The sequence below is a fragment of the Lacerta agilis genome, chromosome 6 (assembly GCF_009819535.1).
Source record: "Lacerta agilis isolate rLacAgi1 chromosome 6, rLacAgi1.pri, whole genome shotgun sequence".
NCBI classification, from domain to species: Eukaryota; Metazoa; Chordata; class Lepidosauria; order Squamata; family Lacertidae; genus Lacerta; species Lacerta agilis.
In genome coordinates this window covers 36,331,320-36,343,961 of record NC_046317.1, presented here as the reverse complement: position 1 = coordinate 36,343,961, position 12,642 = coordinate 36,331,320, and the positions used below count along the sequence as shown (strand labels likewise).

At 41.0% G+C, this 12,642-nt stretch overlaps 1 protein-coding gene across 1 annotated transcript in view; it reads right to left on the bottom strand.

Annotated features, from left to right (window-relative positions):
* Window positions 1–12,642, bottom strand: part of LOC117048296 (FRAS1-related extracellular matrix protein 1-like) — a 98,528-nt gene that overhangs the window by 58,354 nt on the left and 27,532 nt on the right. The window contains exons 17-19 of the mRNA XM_033151959.1: window positions 11,804–11,989; window positions 9,480–9,676; window positions 3,565–3,790 (exon numbers count right to left, since the gene is read on the bottom strand). Coding sequence (XP_033007850.1) covers window positions 3,565–3,790; window positions 9,480–9,676; window positions 11,804–11,989 — 609 coding nt within the window. The remainder of the gene's footprint in view (window positions 1–3,564; window positions 3,791–9,479; window positions 9,677–11,803; window positions 11,990–12,642) is intronic.

The following is a 12,642-nucleotide window of genomic DNA, read 5'->3' as shown; positions in this document are numbered from 1 at the left end:
CTGGGGGTTGAACCTGGGGTCTTCTGCAAGCAAAGCAGATCCTCTCCCACCAAGCCATGACCCTATTCTCCAATGAAAAGAATAGGAAGCAACAATAAGCGAGGAGACATAGATGCTGTATTATAAAGCTTTTCTCTTACTACACTTTAGAGTGATAGCTGATCCACGGCCTTTTGATGTACCTTTGGGGACTATTAATTTGCCGATGAAAATTTATCACTGAAACAGTTCATTATCCTGGAAGAACTGTTCTGTCTGCTGCTGTGCTTGGAGCACCCAATGCGACGTTTGGAGCACCCATCGTCTTCATCTCACGTTTGTAGTGCTGTGCCCATAGCACCCCCGTGCTCCAACTCACTTCCAAGTATATTTTGCATAGGATATTGACTGTGGAAAGGCATTCTGCCTCTATTTCAGTTATCCTTGGCAGTGACTTATGAATCCTACCGTTCCTGGTTATGGAACATTTGTCTGATTCTTATTAGTTTGTGACTCCATGCACATATTATATGTCTTCTGTTTATGAATTTTGATGCAGTATACAGTCACACCTCAGGTTACGGCCGCTTCAGGTTGCTCATTTTCGGGTTGCGCACTGCGCCAAATCCAGAAGTACTGGAATGGGTTACTTCAGGGTTTCGGCACTCGCGCATGCGCAGAAGCGCCGAATCGCAACCCGCATGTGCACAGACGCAGTGATGCGGGTTGTGAACACGCCTCTCGCACGGATCGCGTTTGCAACCTGAGCGTCCACTGTAGTGTTATAAAGATATTGTCAGTATATTATTAGCCGACATGTTGCTTGTTGTTGTTTGGAGTGCTCTGTTTTGCAACACAGGGGATTTTGTTGTTGTTGTTTTTTCTTTATTGGTGGGCATAGTCCTCACTACAACCCATAGCTGTCAACCCTCCCTGCTGTTCCCCACTGCTATATACATAGCTGTCAACCCTGCCTGCTGTTTCCCAATGCTATAATAAGGGAATTTCCCGCAAAAAAAGGAAAAGGTTGACAGCTATGCTACAACCTAGTCCTATGTAAACTGAACTGTAGTGCTGGATCCTTCTGAATGCCCAGAACTGCCACAGTATCTCCTATTGGATCTAACTTTTAAGAACATGCAAACTTAAGAAAAGTCCTGTTCCCTTTAGGTCCACATAGTCCCCCCTGGTTTTCCACAGTAAGATTATTTTTGGAAGCTAACAGCTGAACATGAATGCAACAGCTCTCTCTCTCCCCTGCTGTTTGCTCCTCTACCCACTAGCAATAGGTAATCAGAGAAATGCTATCACTAAACCTGGAAGCTCCATTTATCCATGTGAGGAGAAATTGAGACGTGTGTGTGCTCTTGTCCTCCCTCACTGGCACTTGGGGGAGGGTGTGGCCAGGGAAGGTGGAGCAAGGCTCAACGCATGACTCAGAACAACTGATCTAGAAGGCTAAACACAGAAGGATTGTTGTAGTATACCAGACCCACAAACCAATACCCCAGGCATCCCCAAATTCAGCCCTCCAGCTGTTTTGGGACTGCAATTCCCATCATCCCTGACCACTGGTCCTCTTAGCTAGGAATGGTGGGAGTTGTATTCCCAAAACAGCCGGAGGGCCAAGTTTGGGGATGCCTGCAATACCCAAAATAGAACTGATTGCAAGTCAAGTAGTAAATTACTTAACAGATAAGAGGAGTAGTAAATTACTTAACTGATAAGAGGAGTTAACTTCATGAATACAAGAACAAATAATTGTGATGGCTTCTGTAACTAAAAGGGACCAGACAAATGTAATACTTTATAGGTGTGAGTGCCCTGTGATGAGAAGAATCCTGGCCTTTCTCTTGGAGAAATAAAGGACTTGCTAGAAGCCCTCAGGTGAGTTCTCCACATTATCATGATTTTTTTTAAAATCCTCATGAAAATTAAACAGCATTTTGGATAGTTTTATCTTAATATACATGCATTTGTATACAATTTTGCTTAACACACATTTTTGCAAAGCAATTTCTCCTAATGTAATTCATTTTTGTACGTTATTTCCATCAACAAATGCATTTTTATGCACACATTGACCAGCAATTTGCATTTTTGTACTCAATACTTGCCTGGAGATCTGCATTGCAAAATTCTGAGAAGCACAAATTTTAACAATGGCTGTGTTTTTGTTCACATATTGTTTTCTGAGTGTGTGGATTAGGTAGATTTGCTTTTTAATACAAACTGGATCATCCACAAATGAATGATAGTGTTTGGGAACCCTGAGTGCACTTTGAGCCTAAACAAACCCTTATACTGAAGGGAAAGCTATGAGCAATCTCACAATCAAGTATATCTGATACCCATTGATAGACCATCACATATTTTGTTAATAAATTAATTGTGTGTGGTGCAATTGAATGCTTTCTTTCCTCTCTCCTGATTCTACTACCAGCTAGTTTTAAATGGGTGGTGTCCCCACCAAGTTCCAGTATTACTAGAGGAGATTTTTTTTTTTTTTACCAACTTTGGAGCCCCACAAGTGGAATTGGAAGAGAATATTCAATCAGCTTCCTTTCCTCAGCACTCACATACAGTTTGGAAATAAGAGACGAATGAACTTGCTACATGCAGATTAGGAGAGCCAACTAGGATGTAGGGCATGGGATGCTGGGACAGTGACATTGAAGCAGTAATGGAAGACACAGAGCTGGCTTTGTTCTGTCTCTGCAGCTGTAGGCATACCAACCAAGTCTCCATGGTGTGTGCCAAAGAGATTATTACCCAATAAAAAGGCTACATTTGGATTTTGTTTGAGGAGGACTGTGAGTGCTTTTTAAACTGGGAGTGGGGAGGGACAGGGGCAGGCAGTCACTGACTTTGCCTTATGATAGAGCAAACCATGTTTAGATATTACCTTGCTCAGATACTGTCATACCATATTTATGCTCCATAAGACACACTTTTTTCCTCCTAAAAAGTCTTATGGAGTGAATGCATGGTCCCTGGAGCCGAATTGCCTAGGAGCCAAAAGCAGATTGTGGTCTTTTTTTTTTACAAAGAGAGAAAGGGGTGTTGAAAGGAAGCCGCTGAACAGCTGTTCAGCAAGTGATCGGGAGAGAGATAAGGCTCCCTTTCCAACCCCGCCCCCTTGCCCAGGCCTCCATTGTTTAATGCAGAGGGACGCTGTTTGTTTCCCCAGCAACATGTGACTGGCTGATTAGATTATCTGTCTGGAAACTGTAGAAATGGCTGTAGGACTAGAAGCTGCAGAACTGTGAGTTGAACCCCATAAAAACGGGGCTTTTCCCTTTGCAAAAATGCTGCACCACTTCCAGCTGATCCTCAAAAAAGCTGGGCTTTGCCCTTTGCAAAAAAAGCTGCACCACTTTCAGCTGATCCTCAAAAAAGCTGGGCTTTTCCCCTTTCCTCCTCTAAAAACTAGGTGCGTCTTATAAACATTCTATACGTTCTATACATTGTCCCTCTCAAGATGAGTTTCAAGCTGTACAACACACACACACACACACACACACACACACACACACAAGTGCATTTCATACTCCCCATAAACAGGCAATAAAATGATGCCCCAACCTTGTTTAAGTTCTTCCAGTGTAAAGCTGTGGATTTCTAAATCTTTATGGAGTACTGCTGGGCTTAGTTGTTTGTAACGTCGAGTATCTCTGCCATAAATTCCATTTAGTATCAGACCATGGAGAGGTGGAGTAGCAACGTAGAATCTCAGCACATCTTGAGGGACATCAAAATCTTCAACATTGATGGTGCCAGGACCCATTGCCTTAATGTCACCTTCCATTACCTAGACGAAAAGATGAATTTCAAAAAAGAAAAAAAAGGTTGAAAATTACAGAATTAAGAAGCAAGAGAATCTTTACTAAAAGAACCTACTTTTTAAAGCATTTCAGTTCTAATACAAGAGCAAATATACCACAGGGAGCAAGCAGGAAGTAGTATGCAAATGTGAAACAGTCTGTGTGTCCCAAAAGAAGTTAGCTTCTAGACTGGTTATTTCTTTTATCTGGACATATATCTTTTAGGCTTATTGCCCTGCGATTCCCCTGTTAATATAGCGGCTTTAGTGAATGTGTGCATGCAGACAGGAGGACCCGAAGAGGAACTGTTTCATCCAGACTTGCTCAGTGGCAATCCTGCCCATTGGCAGATTACTTGCATCATAAATAAGGAGGCTCTGTTTTAAAGATGAAAGGAAAGTATCATACAACACCTGAAACTGAACGGACAATCAACATTCCAATTCCATGTGAAAATGAATTGTCAACTGAATGTCCACATTTGAGATTTATCTTGAATTTGCTTAAATTAAGTTCTCTTGATGGATGCAAAGGTATCAGCTATCCAAGTTCAGTACTAGGGCACTGTAGTTCCACCTGCCTCAAAAACAACACTACAGTGCATGCATAACAGTAATCAGTTTTGAATATATCCAAGGAAATTCAAGTTAGGGGAAATTACTTAGAATCTCATTATCACCACCCCACATTCATTTCAGTTCTCATGTTTTCACTCTGCAAATGGACGGCTCCATAGGAATACCCCCCAATTAGTTTGCACCAGTTCTGCTTTCGTCAAGAGAGTTGTAGGATAAACAAGAAAACTCCTGGCAAAGCATTACCTTGCCTGCTCCCCAACATATGCACACATATTTGTTTAAAAAGAAGCCATACTGCATATGTCCCACCACAGTTTTTTTGCACTTCAACTAACATATAATACAGAGTGTGGAGCTGTCTCTTTTCTCTATTTGTAGATTGTTTACTTTCATGTCATGAAGAAGCAAACCAATGTGTCTAAACAATTCAGATACCTAGTTACATGGCTCATCTGGTATGTTGGTTCAATTCCATTAGAAAGTAGAGATTGGCTTTCTTTCTTTCTTTCTTTCTTTCTTTCTTTCTTTCTTTCTTTCTTTCTGCAACTCTAATTGGGAAGAGCAGCACGTACGGGTGATCCCAAACTAGTTTGCTTTTCTAAAAACGTAGCCAAAGAAAACGAAGTCTTTTATCAGGACTTTAATTTACACTATAGATTGCAAGCATTGGCCCGGTGCTCATTGGGGTTACAATCCTAGGAATCTACATGTGCACATACAGCTGAAGGTTTTTCTGCAGTATGCCTGAATATGGAGCTCAGGTTTACAGTTCAATGTACATGTATGGCATTATATGTGGAACAATTTGGACAAATACATGTCTGCTTTGATTTAAATGATAATAATAACTCGATCAAAGGCTTATGCCATAATATATCCATTAGGCTGTGTTCAGTTCTGTTCTCTGGAAGACAACCATCCTTGGAAAGGGGGGGAGGGAGGCCATTTTTAGCAATCCTCCCCACAGTCCTCTCACCACTAAAACTGATCTGAACAAGACTCTGGCATGCTAGCTAGTTATGTGACCCCTGAGCGGTTGGTGTCCAACTTCTTGTAGAGTTTTAGGTCCCTCTGGAGGAAATTTGGGGTGTATAGACAAATGCAGAAAGGAGGATGAGTCACAATTTTTTCCTCACTCACTGCTGCATTGGCAGGTGTCTTCCACTGGCAGGGATGCTGCTACCTTAATCTGTAAGATGCTACTGCACTCTGCTGCTTTTGTTGCAACAGATTCACACTGCTATCACTCTGTTAAAATGATGTTAAATCATGTTAAAATTACGGCTCATTGGTATAGGACCCCAGTGAAGTTGTCTATAATGAGCCAACTAGATTGATCCCAGATTTGGAAATGTTCTGAAGCAAGGGGGAGTCTTTTCCCTTTGTTGCTAAGATTGTGAAGAAGAAAAACAGACTGGGAAATCTATGGGCCTCCCGAGGGGATAGGACTTGACCATTGGCCAAGCTGGCTGAGGCTGATGGGAGTTGGAGCCCCTCAACATATGGATGGCTACAAATTCCCCTTCCTTGAAATAAAGAAATGTCAAAAACATATCCTAGAAGCAATAAATAAATATTCCAGGAAAGAAATATGGTTTAGAACACAAAGGCTAAAGAGTGTTACTTTTCCATTTAAAGATTGAACCTACAATTGTATACAATAAATACTGGAAGTTTAAACAAATCCAAAATATGAGGGATGATAAAACTCTGGGACACTCTTGCTTTTCTGAAAAGAAAAAAAATGATGTGGGTTGTTTGAGCCAACCATGAATTACGAATGCAACTAAGGTTTGTGGAGTATAACGAAGAAAACCGCACCTAATTTGAGATTTCAATAATGACTAGCACCTCTATATACTTTTTATATGATTTGGCATTCTATTATGACATATATAGTTGAACCATCTATTCCAAGACAAGCCTGGAGAATCTGGAACTATCTTTCTCAGACCCTCAAGCTGATAGCCTTTGAGTATTATTTTAACTCACGTGCAACTACTCATTCTACATGCCTATTTCATAGTTTGGCTTTTCATCTTTTAATGTTTGTTTGCTGTTATAATTGTTCTCTCTGTTTTATAAACATTATAACATGAAATAATAATGCTAAACTTTACCAAAACAAAAAAACCCCAAGAAAGCTTTGTGGAGAAATGAGATGTTTCGAACAATTTTAGAATGATACCTAGGGTCACCACCACCCCCATTATTACACTATGATATACTGTAATGTTTATACTATACCTAAATCAATTTTCAATTATAATAAATTAACTGGTGTTTAAAAAAAAACACAACTATTTCTGTCCCATTCATCCTTACAATAAACTGTGAGGTAGGTCTCTTTTGAGTTTTACAAAGGCTGCAAGGTAGCAGGTACTAAGCTCTTTTTGGATCCAGGTCAAAGCCAAACAACAGTCCAGCCATTGAGACAGGAAGAGTTTGTCTAGATACGTTCTCTTCAAATTCTTTTCATCTTCCTGTGAGTGGTTTTATTTAAGCCTGATGCAGTTCGCTGTTCACTTGAAGGAAGTGCTATCTCTCTCATGTGTCAAGCTCACACATTTATAATCCCTTGCCCCCCTGGAAACACCAATGATGCAATACATTAAGGAGGGTTCAAGCTCCCATTCATCTTCAAACGTTTCATAACCCAGTGTAAAATATTCTCAGGTGCAATTTCTATTGCTTTCAAGTTCAGCCACCATGTGTGCAGCATTAATTCCTCCCTTCACATGTTTCTCATTCAGGGACTTACACCAGCTGAGAACCACATATGGAGGCCCATATTTACTGAGCTTTTATTTTGTGCCATGGAAGTCGACAAGAAACACACACACACACACTGCAAATATGGAGTGTTTATGGTGGTGTCCACGCTTACTGGAGACAGAGGATTAAGAAATCGCATCTGCAGCTGCACTATCAAAAATAAATCTGCTTCATTTCAAGGATTTCATTATCCTAATTCTTTCCCTCGCCCCGCATGTTTCCTGTCTAATTTGTCATTAATCATTTAATTTTTCCTTTCCTTTCCATTTCCTACTCAAGTCTGAGCTGCATGTACCCCTATGGGTACTAGCTTCAGAAGGGAGGGAAAGGGCTACATTGTACTCTTATAAGTAAGTCCTGGATAAGAGGACACTGGTAGTTAAGTTAAACAAGTCACCAGTTCGAGTGCATCCCTCCCTCCCACCCCTCCTATGGCCTCCTTCTCATTTAAAAAACCATGATGACCAGGTGAGAAACAGCATGCCCCAGGGGCAAGAGCAGTGGCTCACTCTGTCTGGCAAACTAATGAGACCAGACTCAGCTACATTAGTCAAAAAACATGTTTGAATGCATTATAAATATGCAACACCAGATGGGGCAAGAGAGCAAAAGAAATTTCTATGCGATTTATACACAGCGTTTTTTTTTCTTTTGTTATAATGATGTAATTTCTGATTTATTTATAGTGTTTCCCCCTTGTGTGTAGATTCACCCACCTTCACCATAGCATGGTGCAGAATTCTACCCAATGTAGTAATTTAGAGAAGGTATTTTATTAACAAGCAAACACCAATATGTGTACAGGATTACTCTTAAGATCCTACTCTTCTTAAAGATGCAGTAACATATATATGCAGAAGGAAGACACAGAGGAGGATCTGAAAAAAGGAGGGTGAAAGGATGGAAGAAAGGAAAAGGGAGGGAGTGTGCAAAGGAGGCTGCAGAATAGGAGAGTGAAGGAAATGGAGTGGAGGGTGTGGCCTGTATGCTAGGAGTAGTTGGGGAAAGGAAGAAGGGAAAAGGGAGTGAAGGTGAAAATGGGGGAGTGCAAAGGGGGGGGTTTGTAAACCAGGAAGGAGTGGGGGTGAAGATGAAAGCAAGGGTACGGAAGGGGTTGCAGAATAGGAGGGGATGGAGGCTTCATAATGAGGGAATGTTCAGGGTGGCAGGAGAGGATATATTGTTTATTAATATCCTTCCTAACGTGCACTAGCAAGTTCCTTTACTTAGCAGAGTTTACATTCCCCTTTACACAGCAGAAAACTAGTTGCAAACTCATGTGAGTTTCTTAAGACAATACGCAATTCAATCTGGCTTGTCCAGATTGAAATGTGTTCTAATATTTTCCTGGTAGGACTCCTTGAATCTCTCCTAAAAGAATAAAGACACCACAGTCTTATTCATAAGCAATAAAAAGAAAGTTTACTCACGATCAGGCAGAGCATAGTTGTGATCCCAGAAGCATAGCTGTCAACAACAACAAACATATACTAACAGGTTTATCCCATAAGGGATATAACCTGGGGGACTGATTGGCCGGCAGCCAGCAGTTTATTCCAGGAAGTTTGCAGGACGAAAAGAAGATGGAAAAGGAGGGAGTGCCAGCATGCCTTGTCCTTTTACCAGGTCTGGAAAGGTCACAAACACCCACTAGTCACATGCAAGGAAGGATGCTCCAGGCCAGGAGGAACAGGAAGTTTCGATTGGTGGACCAAACATTCCCTTGCATGTCCACTCTAGGAAAACAAGGAATGTTGTACTTGACTGCTCTCGGTGGACTACATTCCACACATAATTGGGTGGAAGGTAAAAAGAGTGATTTGCAGTTACAATGTATCAGAAGAGGAGGATACAGGAGATGGTCTACGCTAAAGGAGGGTTGCAGAAAAGGAGGGAGGAAGAAGGCACAGACATGGGAGTGAATGTGAAAACGGGTGTAAAATGAGGCTACAAAATAAATGGGAGAAACTGTGAGTTTTCTTGACTGGACAGACAATTCAGCAAGTAAAGTGTATTGTGGAGGGGTTGGAGAGCAGAGCCGCTTCCCCAGTAAATGACAAATACGTTGGAAACCTTTTGGCATATTCTATGGTATTTTCTACACTGCTTCCAATAGCTTTCATGAAACATACATTTAAGACAGATGGCAGAGTACATCTGCACAGGGGTGATATACCTGGCACATCCAATGAATTGCTGTCTACCATCGTCCGCCTATTATAACATTGTTCGATATCTCTCATGTTTTTATACCTGGCTTTCATTTTGTGCAAATAGATTACAGAAAGCAAAGAATTGCCGTGGAAGAAGTTCTCAGACTTACCGTTAAGTTCCTAAGTTGCAGGCTTGGGATTTCATCATTAACTGGATCGATGATGATGTAGAAAGGCATTGCCAAAGATTTATGAAAGCCATCACTAACAGACACCATGAAGTGATCAGAGGAGGGTTCTAAATACTCATGCTTTGACTGAACGTAATTGATATAACCAGCCTGGAGACTTTGAAAAGTGAACACACCTTTTGGAGAGAGTCAAAGTGTTAAAAGCAGAGAATTAAATCCATTCTATTATTTTTCACATTTACTGCTGAGAGTATATGCAACAGAAGTGAAGGCCAGTCTTGACTCCTTGTCAAACTCATATTTCATATTTTAAGTATACACGTAAATCATCTTGCATATACAGCTAAGAACTCTACTGCATATAGCCGGTGTCCAGCATCCATAGGGAAACAGCTTTTGCCATCTGTAATCTTCTTGTCCATTAAGACTGGGAGGAAGGGAGGGCTCCATTGGACAACTTGTTTATTCAGTCCAGTTTTGTTTTTGTTTTCTAAGTGGATTTGTTGGGTTAAAGAGCACTTCAATCTACTTCAAACGCGCACAAACCTAACATTTTGGTATGCGATTGAATTGCTCCCACAAAATATTAACAGCCCAGAAGTATCTGAAGAGACTCTGCTCCATGTACAGATGGAGTGGATTTTGAAAGGGGCTTCTCAAATTTCTTCAAATACCCACTAGCTCATGAAGCTTGGGCCTTGGTCTACTCAGTTCCCTCTTAGCCTAACCTACCTCACAGGGTTGTTGTGAGGAAAATATGGAGAGGTGGCGGAGAACTATGCACATCAACTTCAGGTCCTTGGAGGTAAGCTGGGAATAAACGTAACAAACAAATAATACAATATGCCAAATTTGATTTGGATACAAATCCCCTTCAAGCAAAGCCCAACTCAAATTGGGGCTCAAACACCAGCTGTTCTTGCCAGTTCCTTGTCTTTCCCAGCAGGCTCCTTCCATTCCAGTTTTTAAAAGCCTGTCGAAAGGTTTTTTATTTCACCAGGCCTATGCGGGTAATTAAGAGTCCACCCTCCACAATGGTATATTGATGCTTATTTTTAAAATTAGTTTTTTTATTGTTTCTAACTTCTTATGCTTCTATTGTATGATTTTTATCTTCTTAATGCTGCAAACTGCTTTGAAATGTTTTGTGATTTAACAGCATATAAATAAATAAATAAATAAATAAATAAATAAATAAATAAATAAATAAAATGCTTTACTTTGCAGAAATGAGAAACAAGCAGCAAAGGGTTTCGTGAAAATAGAAAACGGTGCACAAAGCATAATTTCCTTCTGGTAATCAAGACCCAAAATCCTGGGCAGGGCATGTCCCTACAGAAAAGTTCCACTGTGCTACTAGCAGCAAGGGGCAGATTTAGGGCTGTGCATTGGGCAATGAGCTGAGGGGGTGTTTTCTCAAAGCCTAGGTTTGCCTAGTTAGAGCTTTACCAGCTTTGAAAAGGAGGGGGGCTCTAGGACCCTGCCAGAGCCCTCACACCTCCTTCCCAAAGCAGGCTCCCTCCTTACCCATCCTTTGGGAAGGCACCAAAATTTGGCTTCGCATAGGGCGCCATAGCACCCAGGTCTGCCACTGTAGCAGTCTTCTGCCACCTACTACCCTCTCCCTCTTCCCTAAAGTATAGGGAGAGGAGAGGGGAAGGTGAAACCAAATACACAGTCTTGCTCTGCTTACACTTTTAACATATATATCGAAGTGGGGAACTGCAGGGGAAATCCACGTGCCAACTTTCTATGGAAACATAGGAGATTCTAGGGAAGTGCCAAGTTCTTCTCTGATACATTACCTAACCCTGTATATGAGCATTTTGTGCAAAGAGGTTAAGCATGGGTCTACTTTCTGAATCAGTGTAGCACAGATGGGGGTGGGAGGCATTTGACTATAAATCTATTGTGACAGGGAGTGGAGTGTGTTTCTTGAAAGGCTCCTTCAGATCCAGAGTCACTTAAGATTTTTCCTTCCTTCGATCCAGTCACTTAAAATATATACGCCCGCCCGCCCCCCAAAAAGCTTAAGAAAATGTAGAGAAAGGTGATGACAGCCTAGAAATCATTTCAAAGCAACCTTAGTACAGGGGTGATGAAAAACACCCAAACCATATTGCCCTCCTTCTAAAGATTTAGTATAATATTTTGGCCCAATATTAGTGTTTGGGCCTGGGAGAGAGTTTAACCTTGTACTAATCAGTTTCTCCTTCATGGTATATCAATGCATAATTGTTGCCCTTGAGTGATGGGTCCGGGGGGCGGGGGGAGAGAGGTAGAGCAACAAGTATATAACTCACTTATATTAACTCCAGCATTGCTCTTCTCATGTCCGGGTGTAGGAAGGATGTTCTCCAAGTATCCATAATGAGGACTAGTTTCCAAGAAGAAAGTTAGCTCCTCTAGAGTTGTGTCTTCATCTGAGGCATCCAGATATTTTAAACTGACACATGCTGATGACCCCTCTTCCACCACAAACATCTCCCCTTGAAAAAAGGGCAGAAGAATAATGTTATCCACACTATTCCCAACTCTACTTTGTTCATAACTAAGAGGCTGCTAAGTCATCACAGCCTGCCTGTCTAGCACCTCAACATAATCGGTTATTGATCCGGTCAGTAGCTGCTGAGAAAAGCACTAGTTTCAGCTCAAGATAACTTACTCAGCAGTATTGGGCTGCTGTGTATCTCTAGATGGTAGCAAACATTAAGCAGTCATTCTTCTCACAGTGCCTGACAGGTGTGGAAAGCTATAAAGCATGGGTTCAATTGATATTTGCATAATCCAAACTATTCTCCTCTTATCAATTTCTATGGTGTTTATATAGCTTGGTGTTCAAAATAGATGCAATCAATGATGTAGCTAAATTGCTTTAAACTCCCCTTTGTAAAATTTGGCTATCTCACAGGGTTGGAGGTATGGGGCAATGTTATCATTTCCATGACCTCACCCCACACACAAAATGAACAACTACAAATAGAATATTGGAATGCAGTGAGGGGTCAAGATATTGTGAAGAGCCAGGAATGGGGAATGTCAAGTTGGATGTTAGCAACATTTTGTAATTTAAGCATTAATAATATGCAAAATAAATCATTTTGAAGCATAATATTTCTTACAAATTCATATTGCTTTAATA